The 16005-nt window shown below is 39.8% G+C and overlaps 1 protein-coding gene across 3 annotated transcripts in view; it reads right to left on the reverse strand.

Moving 5' to 3' along the window:
* LOC120734226 (neural cell adhesion molecule 2-like) overlaps window positions 1-16005 on the reverse strand; it is a 442177-nt gene that overhangs the window by 29683 nt on the left and 396489 nt on the right. For all 3 annotated transcript variants that reach the window (XM_040033012.1, XM_040032933.1, XM_040033095.1), the window contains exons 14-15: window positions 15266-15387; window positions 10724-10898 (exon numbers count right to left, since the gene is read on the reverse strand). In XM_040033012.1, the coding sequence (XP_039888946.1) occupies window positions 10724-10898; window positions 15266-15387 (297 nt within the window). The remainder of the gene's footprint in view (window positions 1-10723; window positions 10899-15265; window positions 15388-16005) is intronic.

Genomic DNA, 16005 nt, shown 5'->3' on the forward strand with positions numbered 1-16005 from the left:
TGCTGCAGTTCATTAAAGTTTGTGCACACTTTTTTATGCACAGCTCTCTTAAGGGCCTAACATAGCATCGATCAGATTAAAATCTGGACTTTGTGTCATTGCAACACCTTGAATCTTTTTTCTTTTTTTAGTCATGATTTCGTCTGATTTGCTGCTGTGTTTGGGATCATTGTCCTGTTTCTTGACCAGTCTTTAGCCAAGTTTAGTTGCTGGACAGATGGTCCCACATTTCACTCTAGAATACTTTGGTATACAGAGGAGTTTGTGGTTGACTCAATGACCGAAAGCTGCCCAGTTCATGTGACGGTAAAACAAGCCCAAATCATGATGTCTCCACCACCGTGCTTGTAGGTATGAAGTATTTGTGCTGAGACGCTCTGTTTAGTTTGGAAATCCTTCCAAACAAGCCACACTTCATTCTTTTACTAATTGTACTCTTGAACTTTAACATTTAACATGCTAAGTGAGGCCTGTAGCGTCTGTGATGTAGCATTTTAATTTCTATATAAGCAAAACGGGTGTACTTACTTATTTACAGGACCGTATAGTGTCCCTTAAAAACTTTGTTTTTCACATGACTGAACTGAACACAGCTGAAGTTTCAAATAATGAGGTCAGCATATGTTCAAGTAGTCCATGATCTAAAAGCTCAGATTTTAGACTTCTCTAAACACAATTCTGGATATTTTGTTTCTACTCTTGGCTCTGTGCTCTGACAAATGCGGAAATCGTTTACATGGTGATCGCAGGTACACAGGTCTGGCTGTGAGTGCAAGTGGAGCTGTGTTTAATTCTTTTGATTTTGAAGGGGAGCCAATCAAAAGAAAACTAGCTTTAAGGGAACAGGAACCAGAAGGAGTTGCTTCTGACAGCATAACTTGGGTACCAGTTATGCTTTTTGTTTTTAGCATTTTATTTTATGTTATTTTATAGACATGTGGGACAACGTGCCTATAAAATAACATGGAAAACATGTGGGACAGTTTTCCAATTTCACTGTACTACTGTACTAATTGTGACTGTGCAATGAAATAAAAAGAGTTATCATATCTTACTGTATCTTATGGTCGCGTTTACTGAGCAGCGAGTTTTAAAGCTGGAGCTTGAGCTTAGATTGAACATAAATTATGAAATTATGCATTAATGTAGCAATTCCAAAATCCAGCCTTTTCTCATTCCCAAGTTGACCAACAGAAACATGACTGGGATACCGATCAGAAGCTTTCAATCAGTGATTTTCACTATTCAACTGTTTTCGCGCTGCTTTCAAGCCATTGTGTAAACGTCTAAATGCATTTGAAAAAGGAGACTACAAAAAATCTCTCCACCAAGAAAGCAGTTTGGTTGACAAGCCAATAAAAGAATAAATAAATACAAACTGGTGTTAGAGAGACAATGTTGTAACTGGGTAGGGAAGAAGGACAGCTTAGTGGTTGAGAAGGTGAAAAAAAATATTTTCGTTTGAAAGAAAAAACTAAAATAAAATAAAAAGATGGAAAGGAAAGGGAGTAAATTGAAAAGTGTTGCAATCAATGGTGTTTTTCTTAAAGAATTCTCTGTAAGCAGGACGTGAAGAAGGTTATTCAGCCTTTTACAAACTAAAATAGGACGGAGAAAGTGGATGGATGAGGAAGAAAAAAAGAAAACACCTACTGAATACAGTAGCTGCATAACACACCGAGAGAGAACTGAGGAGAGAATGGCTACTGGGAGATAGAAAGTACCGATATAGCCTGACCCTATTTTCTGTTTTGGGAAAAAAAAGAAATAAACACAACAATTACAAAGATGGCCCGCAACTGAGACTAGGAGAGATTTCACTTCTAATATTGTTCATTGGGATAGATGGACTTCTTTATGTCTACTTTAAGTCACTGAAGCAGAGAATGTAAAGGTGGAGTCTTTCCCTTTTTCTTTGCTAAAGCTGTATGATCAAATCAATATGATTTTGTCCAGAAGTATCAAGATGCTTTTGGTTAATGAAAGTTAAATCTTAAAACAGATACAACTAAGCTATCAGCTGGACTGGGTCAGTGGTTTAGAAATGGGAGTAATTAGAGTGTCCTGTGAAATATAACCAAGAGACAATGATTGATAAATGACTGAGTTCTCTGTGAAAATCCTGCTCCGTCCTTGCTGCGGGACATGACAGCTTCCTACCCTCTGTGTCTACTGTAAGCCCCTTTATTGCCTTCGTAGCTGGAAAGCTCAGCCAACTTATTCTTTCAAACAAACACATTAGGAGGAAAAGTGTTTTTTTCCCAATTTCACCCTCTTCTCTCTCCCAGGCTCTTTCCCACGATGCACCTAACAAGATAGGACAGCCAATCGAAGTGACCCGCCTTAAGCTTGCCGTTTCCCTTGTCTTGTTTGCTGTTTGAAAAGAAGCCCACACTCTTACAGGCTATTTAGCCAGTGCAATAATGACAGAGGCAAACATCCAAAACAGCACAAATGGATGCGGTAAAAGGCTCCGAGAAGAAAGCAAAACAACACTGAAGCAGCCGTCCTTTGATTTTTTTTTTCTTTTAAATCACATGTGAAATTGGGGTCTGTATGCCTGCATGGGATCAATGAAAGAAAAAACATTTTTATGTTTCTGTATCGCTTCACATATATTCCAGCTTCAAAGTGTATCCATGTTGCATGTTATACACTTCAAAGATATTTTTGCTTTACTGTGCACGTGTTCATTTGCATAAGTGCATGTTTAACAAACTGTGGAGGATTTAGTAAAACAAAACACTGTAGTTAGCTAAAAGCTAGAGTTTTAGCTAGCTAAAAGTAGCAATGTTTTTAAACAATAACATTAGGCTAACAGACTTGTGGCATTGTTTTGTGATTATGTGTGTTCAATGTTCTTATTCCCTTTCAGGAAAATTTAATTTATGTGTTGTCAAAGGTTTGTCAAAGGTTTGTTAACCTTTGACAAGGTCGGAGCGGGCACGCTCTGTTTTGCGTAACTATTTTTGAATCCCGGTAGCACTGCAACCACGTAAGCTAGCGCAATAATTTTTTTTGCATATGAAACCAGAGGAGTTGTACTTACATCTTATGCCATCAGCTTGTCCTAAGTCACAGCTTCCTTCCACACAGTGGCGGAGCAGGGGGGGTGGCTTACTGGGCTTAAGCCCGGGTTGTTTTTTCAGAAGCCCGGGGTCTTTTGGAGTGTAATTTTTTCATAGTTAGATGCCTGGCTGACAACTGTATAAAACAAAAACTACACACAATATTCGAAGCACATAGTGCACACTGTGGGAATTTACGACTGTGCGTAAATCCCCCCTAATATTGGTATGATCCGAGCTCAGCGACTGAGCGAGGGGGCGGGGGGAGCTGCTGCCTGCGAGTGCGCTGTTGGAGAAGCGCAGCCAGGCAGACAGAGGAGAATTGAAGTTCGAGCAGGTACCAAAGCAAATCATTCGTACTGTACAAATAATGTAAATATGACGGTGCATCACGAAAGATTGATATCAAACTGATCACTTGACCCATATTACGTTACTTGCTCTTCAAGTGAATCAACAAATGGCGAAATGGCACACACCAACACGTCCTCCAACCACACACACCCATATTTTGCTCCATTGCGGTTTATTTCACACCTCAAACATTTAGTAAACAATTAAGCAAATACAAGTAATCTGCAGGTAGTAAGAAAATAAACTACTAACTCTTTTACGCTACGTCCACACCTACACGGGTATTTTTGAAAATGCAGCTGTTTCGTCCACACGTAAATGGCGTTTCGAATCACCGAAAACTGAGATTTTTAAAAACTCATTTTTTACGTTTGAGTGTGGACGAGGAATACAGAGTTCGTCACGCAACGTCAAAGGTATGTGCCTTTTTTCACGTCAGCTGTGCGCCACGTTATTGTTTACATGAGATGAATTGCAGAATGGCAGATAGTCAGATTAACAGTATTTTGTCTCTATCTTCAGGTTTTACACGCTTACATACACACAGTTACTGTCCGTCTATTTAGAAAGGCAGAGGCGTCACGGTGTAATTATTTTACATGTAGTTGTTTTTTTTCCTGTGTAATAATGTTCAACATTGTTATCAATACATTTTTCAAAAAATGCCTCTCTGTGCAAAATGGGTTTAAAAACATAAACAACTGTAGGATACTATTTGTCCGTGATTTGGACAGGGGGAACAAATCGTGGCAGGATCAGCCTGATGTTATTTGTATCCCACTGTAACTTTACTGTATAAAGAGCTAACATCTCCAAAATGTCAGGAGTAATTAATCATTACAACAAGTGTTTGTGAGCTAGGGTAAAAGGGAAAACCAATCATGCAGCAGAGACCTACCTCAGCACTTGTGCAGGTGAAACCAAAGGGAAAATATGCTTCACCATATTTTCTAGTCTTTGGCTTAGAATGAAGTTGGTTTGGAAACATATTCAGCTATGCTTCATCTCCTGCTTTGCGTTTCTGTAGGCGCCCCGTGCTAGAAGTGTCAAAGCGTTGTTTTTTTTGTTGTTGTTGTTTTTCCCTTTTCATGCCGCACCACCCCTGCAATGGCTCTGGGATACAGCCCTTGTGAGTAAATTGGTGCACACCTGTTGTTACATCCCCCAGGAGGATGTCTCTTCTCCCTACTAAGGCTGTATCCCAATTCAGGGTCTGCAGCCTTAAAGTACGCAGCCTTAACGATCCTCAAGGGACGCGTACTCAAAGACCGCTAAGGCCGGAAGTGCAAGGCTTGTGAAATGGGACGGTCTAGCCTCCGTTGTGCTGCCCAGGTTGCCTAGCAACCATGATACTAACAGCTGGAAACATTTCATATAGCTTTGTTTGACAGAAATGAAGGAGAAAATCTTTTGTTCATTTGTTTGTTTGTTTCTACAAGAGCTTTGATCATTCTCTGTAAGATGAAGGTCAGCTATTGAACGGCGTATATTTTAAAGTAAAGGCTTTAAAACCAAGTTAGTACAAACGTCACTAATGTCACATAACTTTGCCGACATGTGGCCAACAGTAATGTTTTAATGTTCTTCGTTATTAAACATTTGCACATAAATAAGTGACATAATATTCAGTACTTACTTAAAGTTTACTCTTCTTTTTTTTCGGCAAAATTATCCACACCCACCGCCGCGCTATGCATTGTGGGATATGTTGGGCCACGAAGTCTACACCGCCACATCCTTAAAATTCAGGGAAATGAAGGACGCATTTGAGGGCCGCATTTCGAGCAGCCTTCGAATTGGGACAGCCTTCGTCGCGTCGCTGTGACGTAATCGGCCTTAAAATGCGGCCTTTAAGGCTGCAGACCCTGAATTGGGATACAGCCTAAGTCTTTGTTTTGTCTAGGCTCCATCTCCTCTGTCCTCATTGGATGCTGCTCAGAGTCCGGCTAATTGTTAATCAGCAGAGCACTACTTAAGGCCTGTGGAGCTGTGCTTCTGTGCCCTTTGGCCATTTTGGTTGCCATACCTGTACAGGCTTGCATGCCTTTGTGATTTGTATGTGCATTGTTGTTTTCATGTTCAGACTGCTTGTAGGGGAGAGCTGCCTTTTGTTTTGACATCCCGTTTTCTCCTGTTTATGTGTTGTTAGGTAGGTTATGGTTATAGGTTGTGTATTTTGTTTTCTTTGGAGTTAGGTAAGTTTCTTTTATTTTTACATCTGGGATGTTTTGTTTGTTATGTTGGCCTTTGGCTCTCCCTGAAGTTATACCTCAGTCTGAACCCAAATCTCATCACCAGCATTAAATAAACCTTTTAAAGTCACCATCTTGGCTCTTCCTTCACTATCCACCTTTGTGTTCGTCCCTTCAACCCCCTAGACTAGCCAGGGGACGTAACATCTGTGGATCCATATAAGGCAAAACACAGAGCCTGTTTCTTTGACATGGGAAAATCAAGGGATGTCAACCAAAACACCAGGAAAAGAATTGTGGAGCTCCATAAGTGTGGCTCAATTTTGAATACAATTTGGTGCCATTTACAATTGATAGTTTCTCTCTTTACTCTTAAATTTAACAAATATGTTTTTTATATTTATCAATCTAAAAAAAATAAACATTTAGTCTGATTTGATGTTACAATTAAAAAAGTGTTTGTGTTTTTACCTGAAGAGTTTGTAAATATCTGGTTTCAACTGTATATTTGATGATCTTGGTGTTTGGCTTGATTGTCAGCACAAAGAGGGAGAGAGAGGAGAATGAGGACAGAACAGAGAGGGAACAAGAGCAGGTGAGACACACATGTTAGTCAAATGGTTGTTTACCAAAAGCATCACCGTATCATAGGTACTCATGTATCTTGTACCAAATGTTTCTTTTTAGGTTTGTTATTTTTCAAATTCTATATTTATTAAGTTATGCAGGCTTGTTTGCACAACAAGGCTAAATTATTATATAAACTTTTCTCAATCTAAATAGTGGACTTTGGTAGAATAGTGCTACTATCATCTAGTTCTGATTCTGGTTCAGTTTTGGTTAAGTCCTAAGTAGTCCTGATTTTGAACTGTTGTAGTCCTGTTTTAATTCTGGATCAGTTCTTGGTTTGGTTGAATTGGGGTTTAGTCCCTGTGTCTTGATACAGCCCCGACTTTGTTCTGCCTTGCTGCTTAATTAAAAAACTAGTTTAAGGTGTCCATGCATACTACCCTTTAGGGCTAAGCCCCGGGTGTATCAAATGTCTTCCTCCGCCTATGCTTCCACATATGGCTTTGCAAAAACTGCATAAAAAGCACTTGCATCAACAAAAACATAATATTCCAGAAACACGCTTTGCCGATCCGATCAGCTGTTTGTAACACTTCCTACGTCCATCAGCTCGAACTATTGCATGTCCTCCATGTCCTGCCCAAAACCGGAAGTGACGTCATTTTGCGGAAATGTAGTTTTTTACCATCAGGGCCTTATGGTGTTTTTAAAAGTTATGTTTGACTTTATGACTTTGTGTCATTTCTGGGATGCTTAGAACTCATATTGCACTACTGGAAATAGTTAATTTTGATGCATATGCTGTTTTTTTGCAAATTTGCATTATAATATTTATTTTAGTTTTTCCTGCAGTATATAAAAATTGGTGTATTTCAAAAATAAAACTGTGAAGACACTTAAAATAAATTTCATGTGGTGGGAAACTATTTTGTGCAACTTTTTTGTATTTACAGTTTTGAGGGATACGCCTCTTAAATTTCTCTAACTAGAAATATATGTTAAAAAAACAAAAACAATTTTCAATTTTTTTGTAGTTTATTGCACTTTTTTGCAATGTATGTAATTACTATGCACTTAATGCAGACATATTATTAAAATTTGGGCTATAATGGTTGTATTGATGTATATCAACTTGAAATGCTCCCAAAAATGGCTCCACAACATGTAAAAATATAATATAAGCTCTGGCGGACTTGGTTCTATGGTAGGTCTTAAAGGGTTAAGTTGCATATGTTAAAAACATACTACAGCTAGCAAAATAGTTGGTCAAAATTGCAGCTGTTACTTCGAGTGAGCATTTTGCTGTGTTCAGTTTAAGACAGCACTACTCTCACTAAATTCACATGTTATACAAGTACTCTACATAGTGTACTTGCATAGTGTGTATCATATAATAATAGTATCACAATTAAGAAACAGTCACAGTCATAGAAGCTAGCTCAACTTGCTAGTCAACACTAGCAGTAAATCATAACAATTTTCCAATCAAAAGATAATTATTTATTTCTAAAGATAAACCTAGAACAAACAAAAAGAAAAAAGCCAAATCTAAATGAATACTACACAGAAGATGCTGCAGTAGCTGTAACCATCTTTGTCTTTAGAATTTTCTAGCTTCTATTTGCCCTCCCCGAACAAAAAAACAAGAAGGCTCAAGTCAAACTATCAGGAGAGAAACAAGCACATACACTGTTATGCAGCAGAACAGCGCAGTCTCAACATAAGAATACCCAAGACCAAGAGCTGAAGAAGTTATCTGTGTCTGTACATTGGCTTATGTAACCGTGTGCGTGTCGCTCTTTCAAATGAGAAGCGAGCTCGACTAGAGACGTTCCATCTGCGCTCCATTCTCAATGAATTTCAGCAGAATTGCAAAGCAGCACCACAGGAGGACCATAAGATAAACAGCGAGAAAAAACAAGAAGAAAAGAATGATATTTTAGAGAAGAAAAGTACAGCCTGAGGGTATTTTCACTCGTGCTCTGCTGGGTTTCTTTGAAGTGAACCATGGTGTGATTGTAATACTTGTGCTGTTTATTAGAGCAGACGAGAATGAAGCCCTAGCAAGGATGCCGACAGTCAGAGTACCTGAACAGGAGAATGGTGATACATTTACAAGAACCTTGAGGTGAAAGCATAAATAAGAACAGTCAAAAAATATAATTCTGATAAAAACAAAAAGCAACAATATTAGCATCTTGACATGTTTGGCCAAATGCCAAAAGGGCAAATACAATAATATAAGGCACATTCTTTACGGTAACAAATCTTAAAGCAGAAAATACTTGGCATTTTTGCATGATGAGTGGCTAAAATCTACAGTTAGATTGCTGACTATTCTCCAAATGCTATTTTTTGATATGCCATCATTACAAGAAATTTTGTTTTGGCCATTTGCTTTATAACCAACGCTCAATTTATAATGTTGGGAAATATTTACATCCCTTACATTTTAGGTTCTTTTTTTGGCCAGTAATTGGAACAACATAAAATATGTTAAATTTTCCCTTAGTTCCTGCTTGCATTTTATCCAGGGACATTTGAATAGAATGTCCAAACACATGAGACTGACATGTTCTGGACTTCTTTCCAATGATTTCTAAGCAGAATTATTGTTGTTCATTTTCTGAGATTAGATCCTAAAAAAAAAGTTAGATTTGACTATTGTAATTCATTATTATCAGGTGGCTCTGAAAGCTCCCAGAACAGCTTTCAGTTGATCCAAATGTTGAAGTGAGACTACTGACAGAGACTAGAAAGACAGATCATATGTTTTTCATCTTGGCTTCTAGAGTTTCTAAAAGTATAATGGGAGGCTTCAACTTTCAGGCCTCTCTCCTGTGGAACCAGCTCCCATTATGGATTTGGGAGACAGACATCTTCTCTACTTTTAAGATTAGGCTTAAAACTTTCCTTTTTTAATAAAGCTTATAGTTAGCGTTGGATCATATGATCCTGAACCTCTCCTTAGTTATGCTGCATTAAGCCTAGGCTGCTTTGAGCTTCCCATGCTGCACTGAACACTTCTTCACTCACTTCCTCTCACTCTCCATTTGTTTATACACCATTACTGCTTTTAATCATTAGTAATTATGAAACTCTGGCTTTTTCCTATATTGTCTATGTGTCTTTTGTGCTGCCTTTCTAATATTCTAGTGTCTTTACCCTAGAATATAAAGCCCCTTGAGGCAACTCTGCTCCTAATTGGTGCTTTCTAAACAAACCTAAGTTGAAACGAATTTAACCACAGGTGCTTTCCACATCCAAGTTTCATCCACTTTTCCACATCATATTACCATGTTTTTAGCAGCATGGCTCAAGTTTCACAGGCAGAAAACAACTCTCTTTTCCCCATCAGGACTTCAGCGTATGTAGCACTAGCCTCAAGTCGGCAGACAGAAGCAGATGGGTTACTCCAAGGCGAAGCATCGTGAAAACAAAGTGAAAGAAATCTTTTTCTTATTTTCATCTATAAAGACTCGAAAGGAATACTATAAGCAAACTACTTCATTATTATTTCAACAGCATTTGTATAGAAAAGATACTGTCCAATGCTGTCCCAGCGATCACTGTGAATCCATGCAGTGACTACAGTCTGGAACTGCTGACTGTGTCGCTAAATGGGCCACATTTATAGTCTTTCTGTTTTTGGGACACCGACATCCACCTGTCCCTTTCACCTCATGCAACTGTGTGCTTCTTGTCTCTCAGCTTGAAAACCTGTGGTCTCGACTAAGCACTGGTGTGCACAAGCCCTGAAGCAGTTTTAAAGGGGACTGCACTAATGCACTGAAGTCAAGGCTGCTGCTCAAGCTTCCTGTAAAAAAACAAAACAAAACACTCTTCCCTTAATCGTTTGAAAACGTGATCCTGATAATGGAAATCGCTATCCGAGTACAATATATTTTGGGAGCATGATCCTGTTAGAGATTACTAGTTTGAATAGTTCATCCTTTACAGCTTCTTTCACTTTGTGGAGTATTGCTCTAACACTTAATATCTGTTCTCCAAACTCTCCAGTTAGTTGTTTTGTTTGCTCACTTTTTCTTATGCCTTCAAAAAACTGGCCAAATGTAGACAATAGGCTGTCAAACTAAGGACGTTTTGGCTTTTCACAGAGGAAAATTTCTCAGCTTTTCAACGCACCTCTAAAAAACTTCGGAGTAAAGTGCTTCTCTGTGGGATTTAAACCCCATTCGACAATCATACAGAGAGAAATCTGTTGCCGGAGAGGCCGGGGCACTATTTCTGAGATGACAGCAGCATCATTTGTCCAGAAAGCAAAGCGGCAACAAGGCCTGCTGCGTTTTCAGGCTCGCTTTATCTTGACTGGAACATCTTGCTCTCTTGCTTTTGTTATCGTCAGCGCTCCTTCTAGTGGCACGAATAACCCACCACTTAACACAACAAGTTCAAAAGTGTTCTTTGGGGACTTTCAAAAGGCATTTAAGAGCAACTCAAGAAGGCATCTATGAGAAAGTGGAAACGTTAAAAAAAGGGCAAATTACAAGCCGAAGTTTTCCTCTATCATGCTTTTACCTGTAATGTCAGGTTTCTGTGGCATGAAGAACTGATAGAAGGTGGGCTCCGACAGGCCTTTCACGTTGCGCGCTGTGATTTCCACTTCATATCTCGTGTTCCACTGGAGCGGGTGCAGCAAGGCATGGTCCTTCGCACCTGGAACGAGCTTGGTCATCCACTGTTCCTCTTTATCCTGGCGGAGGTAGGGGGTAAGAGAGGGATAGAAAGATAAAGAGTATCAAAAGACACCCTTATTACCTGGTTTTAATCAAAGCTCTATGTTTCACTTTGAATCAAAGGCGATCAGAGAAAGTGTTGTTGTATTTGATAAACAGCAATTTACCCTTTGTGTTTTTAATCTGGGAGTTTTGAGAGTTACTACAATCAGGCTCGGTTGTGAAACGCCCCCACAGATGTGTTTGAATAGGTATAAAGAAACAGTAATCCTGAGCCTCTCATCGGTATCACACAAGTTCTCTTTGTGGCCTCAGCCTTTTGTCTCTACTCCTTCCCGAGCCTTCATAAAGAAACCAACTGCAAACAAAGCACTGGAAACTGAAGAGTCAGTCTGAGAGCGTGGCGCTGAAAGCATGCTAACTGTACTGTGTGCTTATTAGTCTCACCTCCTTGGCACTTTTTTCCTCCCTGAGTTTGAGAACCATTAAAAATGGGATTTTACAAAAGTCAAGGTGCAGGACTTAAAAATATGTAACATTTCATCTGAATTGTAAAATCCTGACTAACGAGTCTGTGCAAAAACTGAGTGTAGCAATCCCAGCAGATCAGCTGATCTCCATGCCAACTCACATCAACCAATGGATCGGGTCCCTTCTACTGCAGGGCTTGCCATTTAAGCTACTTTGCAACTAAATCTACAAGCTGCTTTGCAACCCACCTCTATCCCTGTACTTTTCTGCATTCGCAACTCCATCTATTTCGATAAGATTCCCAAACCACTGGCAGAAATGATAAATGGACTAGCTCTTATATAGTGCTTTTGTACTCTACTTAAACACTCAAAAGCTTTTATACAACATGCCTCATTCACAAATTAACACTCATTCACACAGTTACTTTTTGTAATACCTAAGTGCTTTCTATCTAACTTTCGCACACATTCACTCGCCATGAACGCATTGGAGAGGGTTCAGTATTTTCTGCAAGGCATGCAGACTGGAGGCTGGAGCAAGAAAAGCGCAAACCACTAACTTTCAAACTAGGAGATAACCTGTTCTATGGCCACCTCATAAACTGAGAGAGCAGATCCTGAACATGACAGAGCTTCCACCGTGTTCTACAGATCGGTATAGATACGCACTCTAGTACCTCTCCCCTGACCTACTCTGTACATTTTGACAACAACATTCCTAAAATTTCAAGTTTGGATTATCAAAACACAACAACAAACAAAGTCTGGCTCCAATCAAGAAATGATGATACTTAAAATATCAGCAAAGATCTGTTTTATGTTGACTCAAAAACACACATTTTCAGGGTGAATCTTCATGAGGGTCAGCAATGTCATGTCTGATGTCAGTGAGGTAGCAGAATAGAGTCAATACCTCCAATTATAAATGCCCGCAGATAAAAATAAGAATCTTGGTAAATGGCCTGCATTTGTATAGCGCTTTTCTAGTCCATAGGACCCCAAAGCGCTTTACACTACATTCAGTCATTCACACACACATTCACACACTGGAGATAGCAAGCTACATTGTAGCCACAGCTGCCCTGGGGCACACTGACAGAGGCGAGGCTGCCGGACACTGGCGCCACCGGGCCCTCTGACCACCACCAGTAGGCAAACATGGGGTTAGTATCTTGCCCAAGGATATTTGGCATGCAGACAGGATGCAGCCTGGGATCGAACCACCGACCTTCTGATTAGTGGCTGACCTGCTCTGCCACCTGAGCTACAGCCACCCCTTCATCTTCTGCCTAAAGCGATCCCTACTGAAATGCTGTCTGCTTTCAGGCTCTCTGTTCCATCCACAGTGAAGCAGTTTGTGTGTTCCTGACGCCAGACAGGGGCATTAGATTAGTGGGGTGTGAAGCATCTTCACTGGCATCCTTTTCGGCCTCCAAAAGCCTCGTTGAGACTTCCTGACCCTCTTTTCAGCAGCATGGTTTTATTATTTTAAATCTCTGCCGCTTTCTCAATGAGACAGAGAAATGCCTGTTTGGACACATTAGCACTGGGGAGATAGGAGATTTGGACCAGCCAAAATTCACTTAGTCCTGTGGAGAGTTTTTGTGCGAGTGCCATCTATTCTGCTTCCTGGCCTCAACTCAGTCGCTCCTCTTATCTTGTGAGTTTAAGCTGCTTTTTGCATTTTAACACACACACACACACACACACACACACACACACAATATCAACTACTTGCTCACGTGTGTACCCCTATTTAGAACAAGTGAGTGAAACAAGGGCTGAAAAAAAGATACTCAAGAAGCATCATCTAGTAAACTCAGTCACAACATGTCAAACTAGAGAGTCACACACACTCCAGTGGAAGGAAAAGGCATTCCCAGTATCGTGTGCCGTCTAATGACTGTCAAAAAAAAGACATACTTGGAACTATTAGAAAACACTGACTTCTGCTGAATTTGTTGCTCTCATTTTTCTTGATTTTGAAAATAGTTTCTAAAATCTGCCAACTGTGATGGGTTTATTGTTAAAAAAGACTAGTAATCGGGAAAAAAAGCCTCAATGACAACAAAAATACATTGATTGAACAAGTGAAACCTGCTTAAAAAGTGTAGCAGCAGAAAAAAGTGTTACCAATCACTACAGGTTCTCTATGCCAAATCAGATTAAAGTTACTGGACTCTGAAGCATAAAAAAGGCCCCCAACTCAAAGGATGAACTAGTGTCTACACATAACAGACAACGTAGTAAAAAGAAAATAACTAAGTTGTCAGTTTGTTACTAGCAGCCTGCCACAAAAACACATTATTTGTTCCCATTTCTTTAGATGAATCTATGAAAATGCCAAAGACTACACAGTGTGAGACAGGCATGAAATAGTATTTTGCAACAACAAAGTGATCCCAACGAGCTATTAGCTGAAAACTTGTCATATCTCAACATGGTGTTGTTAAAAAAAAAGATGAACAGTATCTGAAAATCATGTCGAAAATCGACAGCCAGGAATGATTTTACATTTACATCGGAGAAACCAAACAGCCACTTCATAAATGCATGGCACAACATAGAAGGGCCACCTCGACAGGACAAGACTCAGCTGTACATAGGCATCTAAAGGACAAAGGTCATTCTTTCGAGGATACCAATGTTCACATTTTGGACAGAGAAGACAGATGGTTTCAAAGAGGAGTAAAAGAAGCTGTCTATGTTCACTGTGAACGACCATCTTTGAACAGAGGGGTGGTCTACAGCACCAACTGTCTGCCATCTATAATCCAGTTTTGAAAAAACTTAAAGAAGTCCAGTCGCTTTTCTTTTCAATCTTAGAACATTCATAACATTCATAGAAAAACAAACAGTGGAATCCTATCAGTCATGGATTGACCTCCCCAGAGCCAGACCTCAAGATTATTGAAGCAGTGTGGGATCATGTTGACAGAGAACAGAACAAAAGGCAGAAACATCCAAAGAAGAGCTTTGAATGTCCTTCAAGAAGCCTGGAGAACTATTCCTGAAGACTACTTTCCTGAAGAAATGACAAGAAAGCTGCCTAAGAGAGTTCAGACTGTGCTGAAGAGTAAAGGTGGTCACACCAAATATTCACTTCCAAGCTCATTAGAATTGTACAAACGCTGTTTTTGCCTTATATACTGTATTTCCATATGTATTTGCACATTTCAGTACATCCTTTCACCCTTTTCCCCCATTTTCCTAGCAAAATGAGGTGGCTCAAGACTTTTTGCACTACTGTAATTCACTAAGCGGACATAAAATGGTACTTTCTTTGTATTTCAGTTTTCACTGTGTCCTTTCAGGTTTCTCTCCAAAAAGCAACAAGCATGTGTAATTTGCTACCTGGAAAGGTAGCAATTGGGAGGTAAACTGCTGACCTAAGGATGGAAAAATGAACGAGTGACAAATGAGTAGTGCCGTTGATTTAATGTGACCATTTCACAACGAGGACAAAAAGGCAGTGAAATGACTCACTAAAACTTTCAAATGCATTGACATGACATGAAAAACACCCTTAAAAGCAGCCTACTACAATTTAAACTTTGTGCTTCCAGCTGATTAATGATACAGAAATACAATTGGAGGCCAGTAAATGAAGGTTTAAAATTGCAGCAGCATTTCAGTCATCCTTTCTCAAAAAAAAGGTTAAGAAAGATTTTTCTTTCTTTTTTTTTGCAAAACAAGGAAGTACAAAATGTGAACCTTCTACCTGTGTTAAATGTGCCTGCGTTTATTTACCTTGCGCATTAAATGTGGATGGGAGTGACCGGAGCAGGGATACGTTAATGAATGTATTAATGTATCAAACTGGACTTGCCACTTATATAGGCTCGATATAGTGGGGCTGTCATGAGAAACTTGAAGGCAGCAGCTGTGTTTAACTGTAATAAATCACTCACAGTCTTGTACTTGACTATATACTCCACAATGGGCATGCCTCCGTCGTCCTGCTTGACCAGCCCCAGCCTGTAGGCCCTGCCCATGTCCCTCTGCCCATGGACTGCTGGCGGACTCGGCTCTCCTGAGGAAGACATGAGGCAGAGGCTGAGATGTAAAACAATGTCTTTGTGTGTGTGTGTGTGTGTGTGTGTGTGTGCGTGCGTGCGTGCGTGCGTGCGTGCGTGCGTGCATGTGTGAGTGTGTGTGTGTTGGAATGTGCATTCCCAAGGAGGGGGGCAGGTGGCAACGTGACATATGAGATAAGGATGCAGTACAAGGAGAAAGAAGGTTTAAAGCTGAATTAAATTCATATTACAAGGTAACTCCCATTGCCTGGCTATAATTAATGTTGACTCCAGGTTTTTATTATTCACTGTATTTTGCTAATTGGGTCTTCTTTCTAACATTCATTCTCGGAAGCTGCACTGCTGTATATTATTAAGGATGGAAACACTTTTCCTGTGGCCTTGCCTGGATTTACTGCAATCCCGCCGTGCCAGATTGCTAGAATAAATAAAATGCTTACCGTAAACCCCTGCAGTGCATAATTTTTAATGCAGCAGTTTTACATCAAGACACAAATTTGACAGGATCTATTTCCAAGCCCAAATAATCTGAATTCATATCAGAGAAACAGGAGCAGGAAGCCGTCTCTGATAGAAACATGGCAAGGCTGCAGAGGATTGCAAATAGGCTTCAT

The sequence above is a fragment of the Simochromis diagramma genome, unplaced genomic scaffold (genome assembly GCF_900408965.1).
Source record: "Simochromis diagramma unplaced genomic scaffold, fSimDia1.1 OVJJ01000411.1, whole genome shotgun sequence".
Classification (NCBI taxonomy): domain Eukaryota; kingdom Metazoa; phylum Chordata; class Actinopteri; order Cichliformes; family Cichlidae; genus Simochromis; species Simochromis diagramma.